Source organism: Lupinus angustifolius, chromosome LG17 (genome assembly GCF_001865875.1).
Source record: "Lupinus angustifolius cultivar Tanjil chromosome LG17, LupAngTanjil_v1.0, whole genome shotgun sequence".
In the NCBI taxonomy this organism is placed as follows: Eukaryota; Viridiplantae; Streptophyta; class Magnoliopsida; order Fabales; family Fabaceae; genus Lupinus; species Lupinus angustifolius.
The window spans coordinates 1,445,014-1,464,104 of NC_032025.1; the positions used below are offsets into that span (position 1 = coordinate 1,445,014).

The following is a 19,091-nucleotide window of genomic DNA, read 5'->3' on the forward strand; positions in this document are numbered from 1 at the left end:
ATTTCATTCATATATTAATTATTTTGTTTTCTATATTAAAAAAACTGCTACCTAAGAGCGTTTGAATCTTAAATAGTGAATATGATTTTATATAGTCTTCTTTGAAATTTGAATCATGGACTCACGGTTCTTCTAATTTAATTTTTTTAAATTATATACAAGGCATTATGTCATTCTATACTATAATATTACATTTTTTCATAAAGACATAATATTACATATCTTATAATATTACAAAGTATAATGTTATATATGTTCTCTATGAAAACCCTAAATTTCTTGCTCATTCTTACTTCGTTAGGCAAAACTAAAAGGAAAGCAAATGTTTAGTGGTAGTTTCACATTTTTTTAATTGTTTTTTAACTAACAAGTCGTTAATTTAGTGATGTAGTTGTCTTACTAATCTTTTTTAAATATTTCAAAATATTAAATGTTTAATTTCTAAGAATAATTGAATAGACAATTACACACTAAAAATATTAGTTCTAATGGGATACACTTGGTTATGCTTCCATGATTCCATAGGCTAGAATTGTGTCTCTCACGCCATTTGCTAAATACATAGTCCCCATTCAAATGTTTAGTTGTAGTTTGACGGATGTTATTGTTTATTATTTATTAATAGGATTTAATATGTATATATTGATAGTATAATGGTTTTTATACTGTCAAACAATATTCCATCATTGATTTGTTAATCACTATTAACTCTCAAACAAAAGTAATACAAATCAATTATTGATGATGTGCTGATAATATAAAAAATTTTACACTCTCTTCAAAATCTTACTAATATACTAATTAGTAATTATAGAAAATAGGATAAGATCATATGGAGTATTTGAAGTAATTACTTTTGGGTATATATTAAAATATTTGAAAATAATAGTAGTGGAATTCCGTGAATAGCCCTTGTGATGATTATCCAATTTGAGTTTGGAATTTGGAGATGGCATGCCTTAGAAGCAAAGTGAGTAAAAGTGATCCGAAGCAATGACACGAGATCAGCTTTTGTCGCTGAGTAACACAAACTGAAATTATTCCTCAGTCCTCATCAACACCTGCTTCCTAAACTACTCATCTATCACCATTCAAATTACTAACATAATCATTAGCTCATACTTGTTCTCGTATGTAAAATAAACAAAGATCTTCTCCATTAATAGAAATACAAGTAGTAGTTTTTACTTATATTTTTAATGATAAAAATGTAATTTTATAATAACTAAAGGAATAAAAATATTATCACATATAACATTTTGTATGTTATTGTATGATATTTGTCTCTCCATTAATGGATATATACTTACTCATGTAAAATTGGACAATTACTTATTTTATTACCCATAGGGAAGGAATTATGGGAATAGGTTATAGAATATAAAAAATATTTTCACCCTTAATATATACATATTAAATCCGTGAAAGCATAATACAATTAAAAGGAAAATAGTCTATCCACCAAATATAAGTTTTTGACATTATTAAGAATGACTTACCACCACCATTGATTTGTTAACCTTATTCCACTTAAAATATAATTATGTTTTCATACTAATTCATTTTGATATATTTCAAATCATATTTCATAGATAAAATTAATTAAAAATAGAAATAAACACAAGTACATAATTTATATAACATGTAAATATATATTATAAGGAAATAAGTTACCTAACACATAAATATATTTTTATGATGAGAGTATTCATTAAAGAAGATAACTTGTTTTTGAAATATAAAAATGAATTTTGCTTTTACAAACCATTTTTTATACTCATAACATGACTTATATTTTTAAATTTCTATTTAAAAAACTTAATCATCTTGAGCCATGTCGGGTAATGTAGGGGTGACCCAGCCATGATCAAACCTGAAAATGATCAATTTTCATAGGTTATATGGGGTATTCAAGTTTAAAAATTATATTCGGTTGTATATGTATGAAATCAACCCTTAATAAATTTTCATATACAGATTATACTTGAAATCAACCCGGTCATTTCATCGTTACTCATTCATCATATTTGTATATGTCTATTTGATTATATGCAAAGTAATGATATCTCTTTAGTCTAATGTATTATTGATTTTTATTTTTTTATCATATATACATGTATGTATATGACTAATAAAATATACAAATACATATCATTCATTAATATATCAAATTACATATTCATAGTTATAAATAATATTAAGAAGATTTTATCTAAAAAACAATATGCACTATATTTAATACTTTATATGGTAGGTTTGAGTTCAAAAGTTAATTCAGTCAAAATTTGAGTCTAAATTAGCGTACAAGTTTAGGTCTTAGTTATAGCTTAAAATAATAATTTGCCTAACATTTACGGGTGGTAAAGAATAAATCTTATTCAATTTCCCTAATGTGAGGTGGTGTTATTTTAAGTGTCACCGTTTGAATATCACATTTTGAATGCTATATTCAACATTAATTATATATTTCCTAGTTAGTTTTTTATATTTAAACATACTTAAAAGGACACCATTCTGTTAAATGTTTTATGTTTATGTAATAAATTAAATAAAAAATGGTGGGCTCATGGGTTGTTCTTTTGCCGCACCAAGTGTATATATTCGTTTACGTGTATTTATATTATTGGGCACAATGGTGGTAGGTGACGTTGTCCACGAATCCGCCATTTCCAGGTTTCAAGTTATTTATACCACAAAATAATACGTTTTTGGTAGTATAAGGCAACGCTTGAGTATATAACAATGAAAAATGAATTGGAATATAATGAAAAAAAGATGAGATTTATTAAGATTCTTGTATACTATTTGGATATTTTTGAAGTGTGGTGAAAGAATGCTTTTTGTTTATTTGTAGAACGGCCTTCATAGCCAGCCATATTATCAACATATGTTTGTTTTTTTCTTCAAAAAGAAAGGTTATGTAGGAAGCTTTAATTCTCCTTGTCAATTCACGCTTATAAAAAAAGCTTTCCTTAAAGATAATAAATTCTTTATAGAATAATTGGGTTCAATCCTTTCTCTTATATTTCCTTTCATTTTTTACTCTAAAATAGTTGTCAACCGAGTACCAATAAAAATACACGAGCCATTACATATTTTTAGTATATTGAATTTGATCCTTTTTAATCAAAAAATATGAGATTGACTTTTATTTAACGCAACACTTGTTTTAATAATCATTGTATATTTACTTTTAAAATTATATTATAGTCATATCCAATTTATGTGAATAATTTGTATACTAAATATAAGGTGAGAGTGAAAAGATTTATAAAGATGCTTTGAATTAATATATTTGTTGATTTACTAATATTTTTGAACTCGAATCCAACCATAATATTAATAAACTCAACCATATTTGGGTCTTATCCTGATTGGCCTTTTAGAAATTTCACAATCAATTTTCCTTCTTTTTGTGATGCAAAATGAAGAAGTAAACAACAACGAGATCTAGTCTATAAATATCTCAATTATATAAAGTAAGATTACTGATTACAACACGTGACTCTCTCTAAGAGTAGAACACTCATGCTTTATTTAGTTGACAAGATAAAATAAGAAGAAAGAAAGAGGTAAGAAAAAGTAAAATAAGAAATATAATAGATTTTCGTGATGTTTAATATAAGAGAAAAATGAATAGAAAGAAGTATTTTCTTCTATTTCTCTTTTATTTTGTTAGGTAGAAAATGAGAAGAGAAAGATGATGTTATAGTTTAAATGATAAAAATATCCCTAAAATAAAATGGAGAGAAAATTGTTGTTTTATTATTAATTAAAAAAAATATAATTTTAATATATATTTTATTGTAATATCAATTAAATTTTTTAATTGATATTTTTTTTATATTTAAAAGAGACTTACATATATTAGTATTATTTAAAACCAATAAACAGATAAAATAAAAAAATTGAAGAATATTGTTGATATTTCATACAATTTTTTTAATATCTCTTCACTTTCTCCAAAGTAGGAGAAAAAAATTTATGGTGGGTCCCATTCACTTTTTCTTTTCTATCTCTTACTTTCTTCTTAACCATAAGGGGAGAAATATTTTATTTCTCTTCATTCTCTCTCACTCTTTTCATTCTTCTCTAATTCACATAAAAATGATCAAAATACAAACTATCTCTAATATTTCACTAGTAATTCTAATCTCATACTATGGTGGATATGAATTCTTTCACCCACTCTTTGTGTTTCTCTTCTCATTTGCTTGTTCATCTATTCCTCACAAGTTCATTTTATATAGTGAATATGAGGAAGACTTAGTCATAAAGATATAGAAAATAATTAACTATTGTCATACTTTCAAAATTTTGAAATGATCGTCATCAAATATAATTCAATGATTCATCTATCATGGTTCAATGGTCATACTCTTCGATCAATTAGTAAGAATTTCTAATAAAGATAAACAAGAGTAATAAATAGGATCAGTTCCTGTTTAATTTACTCATAGTAGAAATATCATGTTATTGAAAGAAAAAATATGTTGAATGAAACAATGAGAAAATATTCCTTAGGGTTTTTTTCCTTCCAATGCCGTGAGGTTATTTTGATTTTCCTTCCGTATTACTCTACTAAAAGAGACGAGGAGCACTAGTGATTACGGGTAGAAGGGTGGAATGGTATTTGCTGCAATCAATCATTACTTTCATTTGTTAATTTGTTATGATGCATTGCCAAAACTGGCACACACTTCACCTTTACGCAAGTAATTTATCAATTATCAAATTAAGCCACTCATAAACTCGTCGCTAGCTATCATCCACTCCAAAGATTGATGCATTTGTTACTTTTTTAATCTAGGTTCCATGTTCCAACAATCTATAGCTCCTCATTAGACCCTTTCATTACTTTCTTGAAAAGGGTGATATGGGTTTTTCATATGCATCGTGCTCACTTTTTTATAATTATAGATTATTTCGAGCAAATGATCTTAATTACAATTGTAGTTACAGAAAAATATAAGAGTGGTGAATCCAGATTTAAATCGTTCATTCCACTGGGTGTAAGACATTCGGTTATAACTTATAACTTGTACTGTAGTCAGATTATTTTGATTGTTCAGAAACAAGTTAAGAAAACCCATTTAAGGAAAAATAAACCTCTTGAAATCAAGTTTATCACCACTAGGATCAATTGGTTATTATTAGTTAGATATGTACTTAGATTTGGATCTAGTTGACGAATGATAATGGTAAATTAAGTGACAATTTTTTTTTCTGGGAAAAATTTAAGGTTTACCCGATCCCTCACAAAAGGAACAATTACACTTGCAGAAGTACAACACATACACAATGTATCATAAAAGAAATGAAGCCTCACTCAGTTGAGATAAAGCGATTTTCCCCTTATCATATATATATGGCAATTGTAGCTAGCAATTCAAGTGGAAAATTAAATTGATGAAGCATCCTTATCAATTCTCTTCAGTTTCAACAAATTAGTTTGACTGGGTATTTTAATAATTGACCAAAGCTAAACTCCATGCAACTCAGCAATAGTGTATGCATTAATTGCTTCTACAGCATCCTTAGCATTTTCCAATTCACGTGCATGAGCAGGAAACATGAAAGTTATATGTCTCATTTCTTGTCCCAAGTCTATCATATTTTGACACATGAATAAAAGAAAAATTCTAAAAACAAAAAATAAAATAAAACATATTTTGATTAGTTCGAGACAATAAATGAGACACTGTTTGAGATAACTAATTCCAGTCCCCAATTAGTTCATTCAAAGGCTGCAACTAATAAACTAGATACATGCTCATCCTTATCTACTCTTACTGATGATCTCATCTTTCACAGAAGCGAATCCTCTTTCTACAAGTACAAGCATATGTGGGGCGTTTATATGAATGCAAGTATAGGACATTTTTTGCTATGTAATAGATATTCTTCATTTTTACACTATTATTGGATAACTCTTTTTCAGTATGTTTTTATATGATTAACAATTAGATTGAAAGTTCTAGTTATATGTATCCTATTATGTTATATTATATGTTCTATAATTTTAATTTTTCGTGTCTTAAGATGATGTGATTAACACTAGAATATGTGATATTAATTGGTCATGTACAGTGCTGATGAAGCAAATTATGAGTGCGTCTTGTCGATGAAGACAATAATCTTCATTCACGTAATTGGTACCCTGACACAAACTTTCTCCCGATATTTATTTATAGTACTTATTGTTTACTACTATATTGTATGAATTGATAGGACTGAGACTATCCCAACATATGATGGATTGGAATTGTTTTCATTCATTTTCACGTTTAGAGGTGTTCCGTAATATTAACGCGATGCACTCACTCCACTCATAACGCACTCTACCATAATCAAACTAAGTTATGCTTTTGCCTTACGCCAAAAAGCATTGCCATTCTATGTGTGTTATAAGATTTCTAAATAAGTGGTAGATGATGAGGTGCATGTGTATAAATCTTTACACCGACTGTGCATAGATTTTATACTCTTCATAAATTATGATTTGATAAGTTAATTAAAATAACTTGTAAGTCAGAGATTAATATATAAGCTCCTTTAATTTACATTGATTCAACGAAAGGCTAAGTGTTGAATACTTCCCCGTCCCTACATATAAAGAATGGAAAAGAAGCAAGCACAAAGGTCCAAATACGTAAATCTTTGTATGTGACAAGCACTCAAACAATTAGACAACCTAATCTTATCCTTTGCATTATATGCAAAAACTTTATGAGCTATTTGTAGCTTTTATCAAAAGCTTATTAGTGTTCTAGCAATATGGTCATGCATGCCTTTACTGAAAGTAGCATTTCAATATTTGAAGGTCTTGGAATATATAAGCAAGGAAATAATATGAACATAAAAACTGAATTGAATGAGAAAGTCAGAACTGTTGGATGAGTTGTTTTAGTTTAGCATATGGAGTTGAAGTCACAGAAGTCATATTTAAGTTGAAGTGGCACTGTGGCAAGGTACTCAACATCATAGAGAAAATTATAAAAAGGATAAAATTAAATGCACCAGCCGGGAATCGAACCCGGGTCTGTACCGTGGCAGGGTACTATTCTACCACTAGACCACTGGTGCTTTGATATTTGTTGATTTATTGGTATATTTATATTTTCATATTTCACATTCATTCTTCCAAGTTATGTTTTATAAACATTTCATTTCATATAGCAAGGCATTTCGATAATTATGACATATATTTCTGGCATAAAAATCTTAAGCTAAGATTTTTTCCAGATTATTCCTACAAATTTTAATTGTGAACTAAACATATTTTACAAAATAGTTAATAATAACTATGAAAATTTGATTCTCCAAAATGTAATTCTAAACCTTGAAACAACATATTTTCAATATACAAAAATATGACATGAGGGAGGAAGTGTTTTTCAACATTGAATACAAAACATAACCTGAAGGTTAGAAAATATCCAAAACATTTAAAGTTATGATTCTACTAATGGAATTACACGTGAATCCTTCACAATTATAAAAACAGACAGAGGAAGAATACAGTAATTATAAGATGGATCAGAGATGATATTGCTCTTCTAAATAGTAATGCTTCTTTGTTCACTACCTAGATAATAGATGAAATGAATTGCATCCTTTTATTATTGCTTGATTTAATTGGTATGATTCTAGTTTGCCAGGCTCTTATTTACTTTTTGTCTAGGCTTTTAGCTCTCCTTGTTAAAAGAATATTCCATATGCACACTTTTACATTACGAACTTAACAACATTCCACTCTTGCAACAAAAAACAAAGAAAAAAAGTGGAGCCCTCCTTTTCCACCTCAAAATGATTATGTTATATAATATTGGATTCTACTAAGTTCTATACGATCTAAAGTACAATCCACATTTCAAATAAGCCACCCTGCAATCTTATTCTAATTGTACAAGCTGATTGTTCAAATTCAAATAACAGGATCATATTTGGTGTGTCAGTTACTCCTTGTTGCAACTGACTAGGACATCAAATATTAAAACTAAAATTTAATAAGTGATAAAAAAAGAAGCTAAGATGACGAGTTTTCTCCCAACATCTATGCATTTGTCACAAATAACAATTGATAAAATAAATATAAAAAAAAAAGGAGTAACTTGACTATATTGGTTTTCCCTGTTATTGGTTTGATAAAACCTTCCTCACAATTGTTACTACACAAATTGGGCCTCCAACCAAATGTTCAAGATGTAGAGTTGGTAGAAGGCCTATAATTTATTCAATCTTGGGTCTTATTGGTCCATGAATAAAACCACGTCTGAAAAAGTATACAATTGACTAAACAATTTTACTCATGCATCAGACAGTGGAATCTGGATCTAGTAATGGAAATTATAAGACACTAAGAGATGATGACTTGTGACATTTAATAAAGTTTAACGGTATATATTTTAATTTATTTTTAATTAGTTTTTTTAAATTGATAAATGAATCTCGACCTGTGACTCACATGTTTGCAATTATCATTGTGAAAATTGTGTCCATTCGCCCTTAAATGTCCGTCCAACATGTCCTTTTTGCCCATAGGCATTTCAAATGGGTGGGTAGGGCGGCCCGTGAGCATCAATCAACACTAAAATAAGAAATTTGATGGGTCATGTATGACAAGAGTAATTCATGTTCTCACTACTTGAGTGCTTGTAGCAATTTTCCAAAATATAATATTTTACCAATTAAATGTATGTCGAATTTATGCAAAACAAGATGTTCTATTTTGTGTTTTTAATCCTACTGTCACACTATGTATCCATGTAATCAAATACTATGTCATTTTTAGTTTTTTTTTTAATTTAGGGCGGCCCGCAAGCCCTCCCTACCCATGTTTAAAACGGGAGAACATGATATTTCATGCCCTATTTAAAAACAGGCATGCCCACACCCACCCTAATTTTGGTGGGTTTTGTGTGGACATCCACAGGGCGGACATGGCCGCCCTAATTGCCAATGCTACTTGCAACTTTAGAGCAGTGATACAAAATCTAACACTTAATCATCTTATTTACTATACTTAATTAACAGCCAAAATAAGCAATTTCTTTTTATCAAAAATAATTAATTTACAAACAAAGAACACATAGCAAAGACAAAGAAACTAAATGTAAATACTAGAAAGTAGAAACCAAATGAAATCAAATTGAAGCATCATCTAGTGGATGAGAGGGTTAAATCTCTTGCATTCTTCCCATGATTTTTGTTGTCCACCTTGGCAGAAAAAGAATCTAAGAGGGCACCTATACAAGCAGTTATCACCTAAGTTTACATTTGCAGAGTCAGGTTTAAGTCCTAATAGAGGTCTGGGTACCCCTCCAAGAAGGTAATTGCCCCCCAACAAAAGCCTAGCAAACGGTGACACCCCAATTTCTGGAAAAACTGTCTTCAATGCCAACTGTGTCGGTATCAAACCACTGAACTCGTTGTTCTCCAATGACAAAGATGAAAGCTTTGGGATAAATGCAATGAACGATGGCAAAAACCCTTTAAGCTGGTTATTGCTCAGGTCAACCGCTATGAGCCCACTTTGGTAACCGTAAGAAGGAACTTCAATTGAAGAGAATTGATTGACGGAAAGTGTGAGTTGCTGAAGCGATGGAAGCTCAAAGAGAAGGGAAGGAACAGAACCACTGATTTGGTTTGAACTTAAATCCACTACCTGCAAGTACATCAAGTTCTTGAAGCTTTCAGAAGTTAAGGTTCCGTTTAAGTTGTTGTTCCTCATTGAAATCTGAACTAAGGAAACCGGCACCGTCGCCGGAAATACTCCGACTAAGGCGTTGTCGCTGAAGTCAAGGTATAAGAGGTTAGTGAGAGAACTCAAATCTGGAATGTACCCATTAAGCTTGTTATGCTGAAGTTCGAGCCTTTTCAAACTAACGAGGCCATTGAAGCTTGTGGGTATTGTTCTTTCGAGGTTGTTGTTATCAAGGAACAGCTCTTCAAGGTTGGAGAGGGTTCCAATGGAAGAGGGTATCTCACCGGAAAAATAATTCATTGATAGACCGAGTCGACTCAGCCGAGTTAAGTTTGATAGCGACTCTGGTATGTTGCCAGAGAAGTAGTTGTTTGAGACATCAAGAGTTTGAAGATAAGGAAGGTTATTCAAAGTGGAGGAAAGTGAGCCAGTGTAACCCGCTGAGTCAAGACTGAGTTCAGTGACTCGGCTAAACCCGGATACAACAATGTCACACCTAAACCCGCACGTGAATTTGATGCTGAAGAGGTTGTCGCAAGGGTCAAAAGTGAAGTCCCAGGAATTCAAACACGAACCTGGTTTTACTGAAACGGGTTCAATGGCATTCTTTAGATCCTTTAGTGCTTCTATGTCTCCCCCATGGGTCTTTGATTCTGCTCCAAGTAACACTCCAGTAGCTGCAATGAACGCAATAATAGAGAAAGAGAAGAGCTTGAAAGATCCCATTTGGACCATTTTCACAATTCTCACCAGAAATTAAAGTGCGCGTGTGTGTATGAAAATATGAATGCAATTTTGCACAGAAAGTGAGGAAGTACGGGTAATTAATCAGGACCGTTGGATGTGCAATGCAAATGATGATTTTGATGATGATGGGTTATTAAAGAAAGAAAGTGTACAAGAGAAAGAGAAAAAGGTAACTTTATTTTTTGGGATGAGTGAGTGTGAGTGGGTTCACGGGTTGATAGATCACTTATCCAATGCAATGCAATGCAATGCAACAATCTTTTTGTTATTAGATTTTTTCTCTCCTCTCTTGTGTTTTGTTTGGTTGTTGCAGAGAGAAGAAAAGGAACACCCTTTGTCTGCAAGTTTGTGTAGTACACTATGCTGAGTCCTTGTAACAACACATTGGCTTCTTATAGTTATTTACTGACGCCTGTATTTTCATGAGCTGGACTTTGAAGTATTTTTCTTTTGTGGATGCTGACTCTTGTTACTTCTTATCCAACATTCATAAATTGTCATTGGGAATCTTATGCTAAAAAGATGCGTATGAATGGAAAAGTCAAAACCCAAAGAAGTATATACTAATATAAGAATTTATCATTAATAGGTAGTTCCTCTAAAATTATTATTATCTTGAGTTGATACTTTAGGAGCTGAGACAAAGAAAATCGTAAGGTAGAAGAAACTAATTAAGGTTGGTAGAGGTTACAAAATCAAATGCCAGGTAATGTGACATCTTATGAAATGGCAGTGGTTGCAAAGTGATTTGGGCATCAGGTCCCAAATATTAAAGCTAGTGAGTGTGTTTAGACATTTCTATTATAGCTATCAAACTTTAAGATTTCCCAAAATCATTGAACGGATCAGAGTTCAAATGATGTTCTACTCCATATCCCAAGTTAACCAGAGTGTTCTATTTTATTACTTTTTGTTTTTAAATTTTTTATTTTATTCATGTGTTAATATATAGTTAGTTTGAAACAAAGAATGAGACATTGTTAAGAATAAGTGATTCCCATTAATTTTAGGCCACTTTCTTTACCCCATATATTTTCTATTGGTGTTCCAACCAACTTACCAAATGTTTAATATGAGGAAAAAACTGTGTATGTAATAATCCATTTGATGTTTGGCACAAAGTCACTTTCTTATCAGAGGATTGCTTCATAAACATCGATTAATAAAGGCAAAATTAATGGTGGAAAGTGGTTTCTAACCTCAATCTTATCATTAACAAACATAAACATTTATGATACACTTAATAATTAAATATTGTTCTACACGTCACACTTCTTGGTTTTAATTATCAAATAATAAAGAACTTGACGCCATTAAGTAGATAGTTGTTACGATTGATTTTTTTCTCTTAAAAAGAATTAGTTTGAGTATAGAATAATAAATGTACAACGTATTTAAGTTAAGAATGAAAACTGGTCAGGTCGAGTTTACATATACTCAAACTCGAACTTGAAATTCAAAAACTCGAATCCGAACTCAACGAGGTTGAAAATAAAGATACTATCCCCAAACCCGGAAAAAACCTGAAAATTATAAATGTACTAAGGAAAATATGATATCATTTTCGTTTCATTTTTCTCTAACATTACTCCTGGGCTGGTATTATTTCTTTTCTTTTATGTTTGAAGATCCAATAGTATGTAAAGGAAAATTAGAAATTAAAAAGAATGAGACATTATAGAAATTTCAATTTAAAATTGAATTACATTACTCCCGGGCGGGTTCGGGTTAGTGTCTTTGCTCTACCAAACTCGAACCCGAAAATTAAACTCGAGTAAATCCCGAACTCAAATCTGAATCCAATCACATTGGGTTTTCTCCAATAAATTCGGATTCGGTTCGGATGATTGTCATCTCTAATTTAAGCTATCAAAGAGTGCATGTTTCTAAGATAAAAAAGAATAGAAAATAATTGATAGGAGAGATAAAATGGGAGAAGAATACACTATGTGCATTCCACATCTTGATAGAAACCTTACAATGGAGGATGAGGTGTGTTTAAAGAGTATTAGATAAGCCTAAAAGTGACCTCACATAATGTCCCATAAATGAAAGAAAGAAAGGGTAATCAATGAGGATAAATGTCATCATCTCATAAAATGAGTCATAAATAAATGTAATTAAACTTGTTGAAATAAGTCTTTAAAACATTGTCTGAACAATTAAAAAGAAGAAGCATGCATGAAGATCACGAAGTAATAACGAAGGACGTGAAAGGTTTTCCAAAATGAAATATAGAGAGTGGAAATGAAAATGTACCTTATGTAAGTTGGTGATGAAGATGGTATCCAAAACAACTTCGAAAATGGATTTGAGAATTTAAAAATGGTTCTTCAATAACTCTAATGATAAGGTGTCTTCTATTATTTTACACTTTCCAAAATGGGTTTCAAGAAAAACTTTTATACTTCCATAAACTTGTCTCTAATGATAATGTTCAATTTTCGGTTTCAATTTCAATGATAAGAAAGAGTATTTGGTAAAACATAAGTTGAATTGGTTTCTAATCGTTTTCTAAAACACTTTTACTTTAATTTTCAAAGCACCAAAACCGTTCTAAATTATAATTTTTTATTTTAAAATTAAGAGTTGATACTCCCAAATTGTACCCTCCAATCTCAACAACCATCGTCAGCAACAACTATTTACAACCAACCAGCTATTATCAACCACCATTGACAATTCCACATCATGGCCAACCACCAAAGTTAATTAAAAAAATTACAAGGTGACAACAACTTTTGAAAAACTGTAACACACAAAAACAATAATTATAAAATTAAAAACTAGTCTTCATTTTTGAAAATTCTCATTTTAACACTAAAATACATGCCCTTAACTAGTCCCTTCTCCATATTGAACTCAGTTTTTGTCTTTATTGTTGTTAAACAAGTCAGAAGCAGTTAGTGCCAACTAACACCAACACTATGTTAATTTCCTGTATAAACTGGGTGCATTGATATATATTGGACCAGATTAAAATGAAGAGTATTCCATCATTCTGAAGTTTCATTGTTAGCAAGACATGGAAAAATATCATATCTTAAACAAAAACCTTAGGACGTCAGTTTCATAAACTTTTTATACTTATAAAGTCTTTCACTTCTACTCTCAAATTTCACATAAAACTTCATATTTGAATAAACCCAATAATCTCTCTACAAGTATCACTACCACACAATTTCCAATCCGCCCCCTTAAGTTCACCATGTCCCAACTGAACTATTAATTCTGATACCAGTTGTTGCACCATATTACAACCAGGGAGCTCCATTATTATTGGAATATAGGAAGAGTGGAGAGTCATTACCACGTCTTGAACCAAAACTTTAAGATATTATATTAGTTTCATGAATATTTTCTACTTATAAAGTCTTTCTCTCCTTTCATCATATCTAATATGAGATTTCACACTTGAATAAACATAAAATAGTTACAGTATGATTATGCAAGCTATATGATCTTACCGAAGGAACTAATCCACTAATATAAAATACTTACCTACCATAAACTTATAATAACAAATAATAGCAAGTACATTAGCCATTCATTGTGTTTTTTCTGACCACTCTTACCCAACATTACACAAGCTAATTGATTCTGAACCTAGATAGAGAGTTTGACCCAACTTTGGAATAAGTATATAGATCCATTAGCTTAATACAATAGCTTAAATAACAAGCACAAGCTGATTAGTTTACATACAGGTTTAGTTCAAGTAAATGTAATAAAAGCTTGGTTTCACTTAAGCAAGGCGCAGATCATTAGTTTTAAATCCTTGATCTTGATGATCTTGAAGGTGATGATGATGAAGATTCAGATGAGTTTGGTGCTGACAGAATGCATACAGGTTTGAGGCACCATTGGCCAGTGCAACTGCTGATTCAGGATCTCCTTCATCGTGCAAAAGAAATTGTGGATGGATCACACATTTTTCCTTCTTAATACACAAACATCAAAAACTAAATCATTCCTTTTTTATTTTATTTTCAAGTGATTCACAATTAAAAGAATATATCAGTTCTATATGAATCTGAAAGTTCTTACAAGTTCAAGTAGGAGATTTCCATTCATCTGCTCCAAGCTTCTAACCTGTATTGCATTTCCCAAAAGGTTGTAAAAGAACAATGATTGAATGGATCAATAACTAGAGCCACAAAATTAAGAAAATAAATAACTAATAATTATATTAGCGATCTATTTCCATAATTGCTAACCTTTTTCCTGCAGGTATCTGTCCGAGTTTTGATCACATGGAACTGTAAAAAAGAATGAATGAAAATTAAGCATATTAGCTTTAAAGCATAAAGAGAAATAAATATATCCATGAAAATATGGTTACCAAGTATTTAAGAACCCTTACTTTACCCTCTTTAGTTCCTTAACTACAAATAAAACAAGAGGAAAAACATCTAAAGAAAAATATATTGCTAGAGAAAAGAAGGGAAAGGAGAATATTTTGTTAACTTAGCTTCATTTTTTAGTTACTTGAGACTAGCTAGCTTATAGAATTGAAGTAATAAGAATCATCAATCACAAACTCCTTTTAGATCACAGTCCCACTATTTAACATATGAAGATGTAACACAGAAGTATCAGTTTTAAGAAACCGTGACTATAGAAAGATTGTACCTTTCTTTCACGTATTTTACCAATGGAAGAAACCATATCTTCTTCAAGACTGCGCAGTTGCTGGAAGCTCAGATCATCGTCCAAGCCCTCACCTATCCTATGCCTTTAATTTGAACCAATAGCATCAGTACTTCATTAATGAGATTTCATCAAGCATAGCAGAAGTACTTGTACGTATAAGTGTAAAAAATAAAAGCAAAGTTTTTGATTAATTGTAGTGTTCTCTTCTTTCTAGTTTTATGTAATATGTACCTGATCTGTCTTCTGAGTTTATGGTTAATATCATTCAGTTTCTTCAAGTTTTGCAGCATTTTCTGCAACACACATATACCCATAACAAAACCAGCAAGAGAAAAATACAAACCCAAACACCAAGTAAAATAAAAAGAGAGAAATTAAGGTCACTAGATCAGTGACTATAGTTAACCAACCTCATAGTGGGAACGCCACAGATCGATATCCCCCAAGGTCTTCTGATACTGATCAATGACCTTTTTTGTCCTGGTTCATTATTAGTCACAACAAATATTATAACTATAAATAAAAACCAAGAACTAAATAAGAGAAGAGAGGATTAAGATACGAACGTGAGGCCAGGGCTGATGTATTCATGCATCTTGTTGTTTTTGGAGAACATGATAAGAGAGACCTTAGCATCACATAGAACACTGAGCTCATGAGCTTTCTTGAAGATACCATTCCTTCTCTTTGAGTAGGTAACTTGCCTGTTAGTAGGGTTCTCTATCAACTTTATCTCTATCTTCCCACGACCCATCTTCCTTCTACTACTGATCTCTCACTTGGATTTTCTTTATATCTCTTCCAAAGAAGAATAATATAAATAGATAGAAGGGGTGAAAGCAAAGGTAATAATGAAGACAAAGAGAGGAGTCTAGCGAGTAGGAAAAGAAAAAGAATGAGAGAAGTGAAGAGGGTTTCTATGCTGCTATAGAAAAAGTAGGGCTGGAGTGTAACTGTGAATGAATGCTAAATTGGTGAAAGTGTGTGGAAGCAAACCAAGTCTAGCATTATTATTGCACTATTCTGTGACTTCAAATTAAATATATCCATCTACCTCTTAGTGGACACTCAGGAAATTGCATTGGTTCTATTAATATTTACTTTTCATTTGATTCTTAGATGTATGTTTCTGAGATGTGTATAGGGATAAAGTTAAAAATGTAATTGAATAAGTTAGAGATAGATATAATTTAATTAAGATAAGTGTATATGAAACTTTAATTGTACATATAACACTTCTATTATCATTATTTATTTTAACTTCACAAATGGAGTAGTATATCTTTAGTCTTTGGATCCTCTTCTTCAATCTTTTTGTTCCCGGAGCAAATTTAGGAACAAATCTGAGAAAGATATATGTGACGAGTTTTACCTATTAAAAGTAATAGAGAGGTGGTTTCAAATATTTATATTCCTGACTTTCAAGACAAAGATGAAGGGCCATAATATTATTTTGAGCAAAATGGTTACACCAAGAGTGCAGCACAATATCTAGGATTCAACCTACTGCTGTACCAATTCAACATGGGTGAAGAGGCATATTTGGCCTTAAACAAAACCAGCTTGAAAGTGTGGTTTTTATATAATCATGAGAAGAACTCATTACAAACTTACTATTTTGACTTTTTTTATTTAAGAAAATCTATCAACAAATTAAGCCTTTATGTAAACTGGTTGTGCTAAACTGCAACCTAGGAGGACACACACACATGTGTTGGAGTTTAAAGTTAATCACTAAGTAATGTTGTCTAGGTGAAAATTGTTAGTTGAATAGATAATATTTTGTACTTTGGTTACTTACCGTAAGTCCTGCATTGAGTTCCCCTCGTGCTTGATAGCTACATGAGTTGTTTGTCGTTTCTCATTTACTTACTGAAACCTACTACCATCTTTATTTCAGTCATGATTATGAGTTTCCAATGAATGCTTTATTTACTCCATACATGATATCACATCAATCCATGCTTATTCATCCGAGAATTCACATAAAAGGAACGAAACTAAATAACACTAATTAGGTAACTTTCCCACGTCATGTAATTACATGAGGCTAATTCAATGTTCAGATTTACCAATCATATAACTGGGAACTAGTTACCAGAAAAATATAGAACATTAACAGTGAACTATATATGCCAATCTTGTTGTTTAATTATATATGCACCATTTATTTTCCATATATAAGTTCCAAAACAATTGGCCCTTGTTTTGTGAACAATTATTTCAGAAACGTGAAAGTATGTTAGATGTTTGGCTGTGTCATGTGAATATATTATCATATGCTGGAAGATCAAGGAACCAAAACATTGCATATATATAGTTTTAGTTCATGTTTAAGGGTGAAGGCAGAAGTACCAACTTTCTAATGATAGAACCAAGACACAAGAGATTATTACCATAACTTCATTTTACGTCAACAGACCTTGTTGTTGCAAGTTTCCAAATTTAGCATGGGAGTTAGGTTTTAGTTTAAACTTTTTGAACTTAATTAGTTTGCTAATATTCTCTTCTTAAAAAGAACTTATGGTATTACTTTAGGACGCTAAAACCCATAAAAATATGAAAATTTGATATACTATATATATAAAGGCAAAACTTGAAATAACTATTATCGTGATTTTATTTTTCTATTTTGCACTTAATATTTTTTATTTCTAAAGTAAAACCATATAATCTTATATATCTATAATTAATACATCTCACTTTAAGTTGGATATTATAATAAATTAAAAAATTATAAAATGAAGTTCAACCAATAAAAAACATTATAATTCTCTAAAATAAAAAATTCAAATTTAATGCTTAATATTATAAAATAAAGTTATATGTTGTTTTAAAAAAATTGAGATATATGTATTTTCGTTTCAAATAGGTTCTTTAAGTTATTTTTTATTTTCTAATTAATCTTTTAAATTATTTATGTTTTCAAATAGGTGCTATTGCTTGTTTTACTATTGATGCTTTAAGCACAAAATCCACTTTTTAATGGTAGAGTCTGACAAAAGCAATATAAGAATTTTGTATATGTTTTCATTGTGAAGTATTAAACTCAATTTTATGGTTGATTAACATGTTCTATATATGTCTAATTGTCTATCAACCAACCCTGTGTTGATGTTGAAAGCCAACAGCACTAAACGTCTTGTATGAGCATGTGGTGTCATTATGGGTGTAGGTAGCTACTAGAGCTTTCAAGTTGAATCAACCGAGGTATTGTATGTATGTGTGATAGAGAAACTTCGAAGATATTAACGTTGTTGAGTACCATATGACCCGTCCCATCTTTTCTCAAACCCATTACCCGAACCTGCTCCATTTCACCCATAATCACGTGCATGCTCAGTACCCTAATGTAACATGAATAAATGTGTCTGAATTATTAAATAGCATTTAAAAGCTCATCGACATTATTAAATTACAATGATGATAGAATTTGCGTTATTAATATTAAAGTGTTAAACTTTCTTAAATCCTTCGGTCAGATGAATTCCATTACTTTTGGATGCACAAACAAAGTGATGTGCTAGGCATAGGTCTGCTGGATTTGACTCTCGGACTTATTCATTGCTACGTAAATGTCTCTTCAGATTGAACAAGGTACTTCAACCCATTTCTTCTTTGAACAATACTAATCTTCCTAATAAATTTGTACCTAAAGAAAATATTTATTGAAACGTTTTATTGTCTTGAAAATTGCAAAACATGCTAAATACTTTTTTATGATGGGTAATTACAAAGATTCTTAAGTCTACTCTTTCTTTCTCTTATTAAATTTCCATAAAGCCAATATCGTTTTCATACATTATGTTTTCATACTTCTCCTTTTATTTACATTTAAAAAGAGAGAGTACGCTAAATGTATAGCTTAATGTGTGTAGATGTTTTTTATTTTAATTTTAGTATAAGAAAAAAACTGTGTAGATGTTTATATGCTTGTGTAATAAAATTAAAATAGAGGGAAAATGAATTTCTGACATAGATTAAA

General features: G+C 30.7%; 2 protein-coding genes and 1 non-coding gene across 5 annotated transcripts; all 3 read right to left on the reverse strand.

The window, feature by feature from the left end:
• On the reverse strand, positions 7,016-7,086 carry TRNAG-GCC. Its single transcript has one exon. It is a non-coding gene; the product is annotated as a tRNA-Gly (tRNA).
• Positions 9,030-10,874, reverse strand: LOC109332028 (probable leucine-rich repeat receptor-like protein kinase At1g35710). Its single transcript, XM_019566872.1, has one exon. It carries the CDS (start codon positions 10,439-10,441, stop codon positions 9,164-9,166), a length of 1,278 nt encoding a protein of 425 aa, XP_019422417.1. The 5' UTR covers positions 10,442-10,874; the 3' UTR covers positions 9,030-9,163.
• Positions 13,964-16,105, reverse strand: LOC109330501 (floral homeotic protein DEFICIENS-like). Of its 3 annotated transcripts, none has more exons than XM_019564698.1 (7): positions 15,673-16,105; positions 15,517-15,586; positions 15,338-15,399; positions 15,086-15,188; positions 14,671-14,712; positions 14,501-14,545; positions 13,964-14,347 (listed from the first exon to the last, which is right to left on the reverse strand). In XM_019564698.1, exons 1-7 carry the CDS (start codon positions 15,858-15,860, stop codon positions 14,270-14,272), a joined length of 588 nt encoding a protein of 195 aa, XP_019420243.1. In that variant the 5' UTR covers positions 15,861-16,105; the 3' UTR covers positions 13,964-14,269. The 3 variants fall into 3 exon arrangements, with proteins under 3 accessions (XP_019420243.1, XP_019420242.1, XP_019420241.1); XM_019564697.1 differs by having other exon boundaries at positions 13,964-14,390; XM_019564696.1 differs by having other exon boundaries at positions 13,964-14,393; positions 15,673-16,103.

Excerpts from the sequence above, each read along its gene's own strand:
- LOC109332028 (XM_019566872.1), bottom strand. The coding sequence starts at position 10,441 with ATGGTCCAAATGGGATCTTTCAAGCTCTTCTCTTTCTCTATTATTGCG.
- LOC109330501 (XM_019564696.1), bottom strand. The coding sequence starts at position 15,860 with ATGGGTCGTGGGAAGATAGAGATAAAGTTGATAGAGAACCCTACTAAC. Across the intron at positions 15,400-15,516 it reads TGTGGCGTTCCCACTATGAG|AAAATGCTGCAAAACTTGAA; the intron begins GTTGGTTAACTA and ends TGTGTGTTGCAG. Across the intron at positions 14,713-15,085 it reads GTAAAATACGTGAAAGAAAG|TTCCATGTGATCAAAACTCG; the intron begins GTACAATCTTTC and ends TCTTTTTTACAG.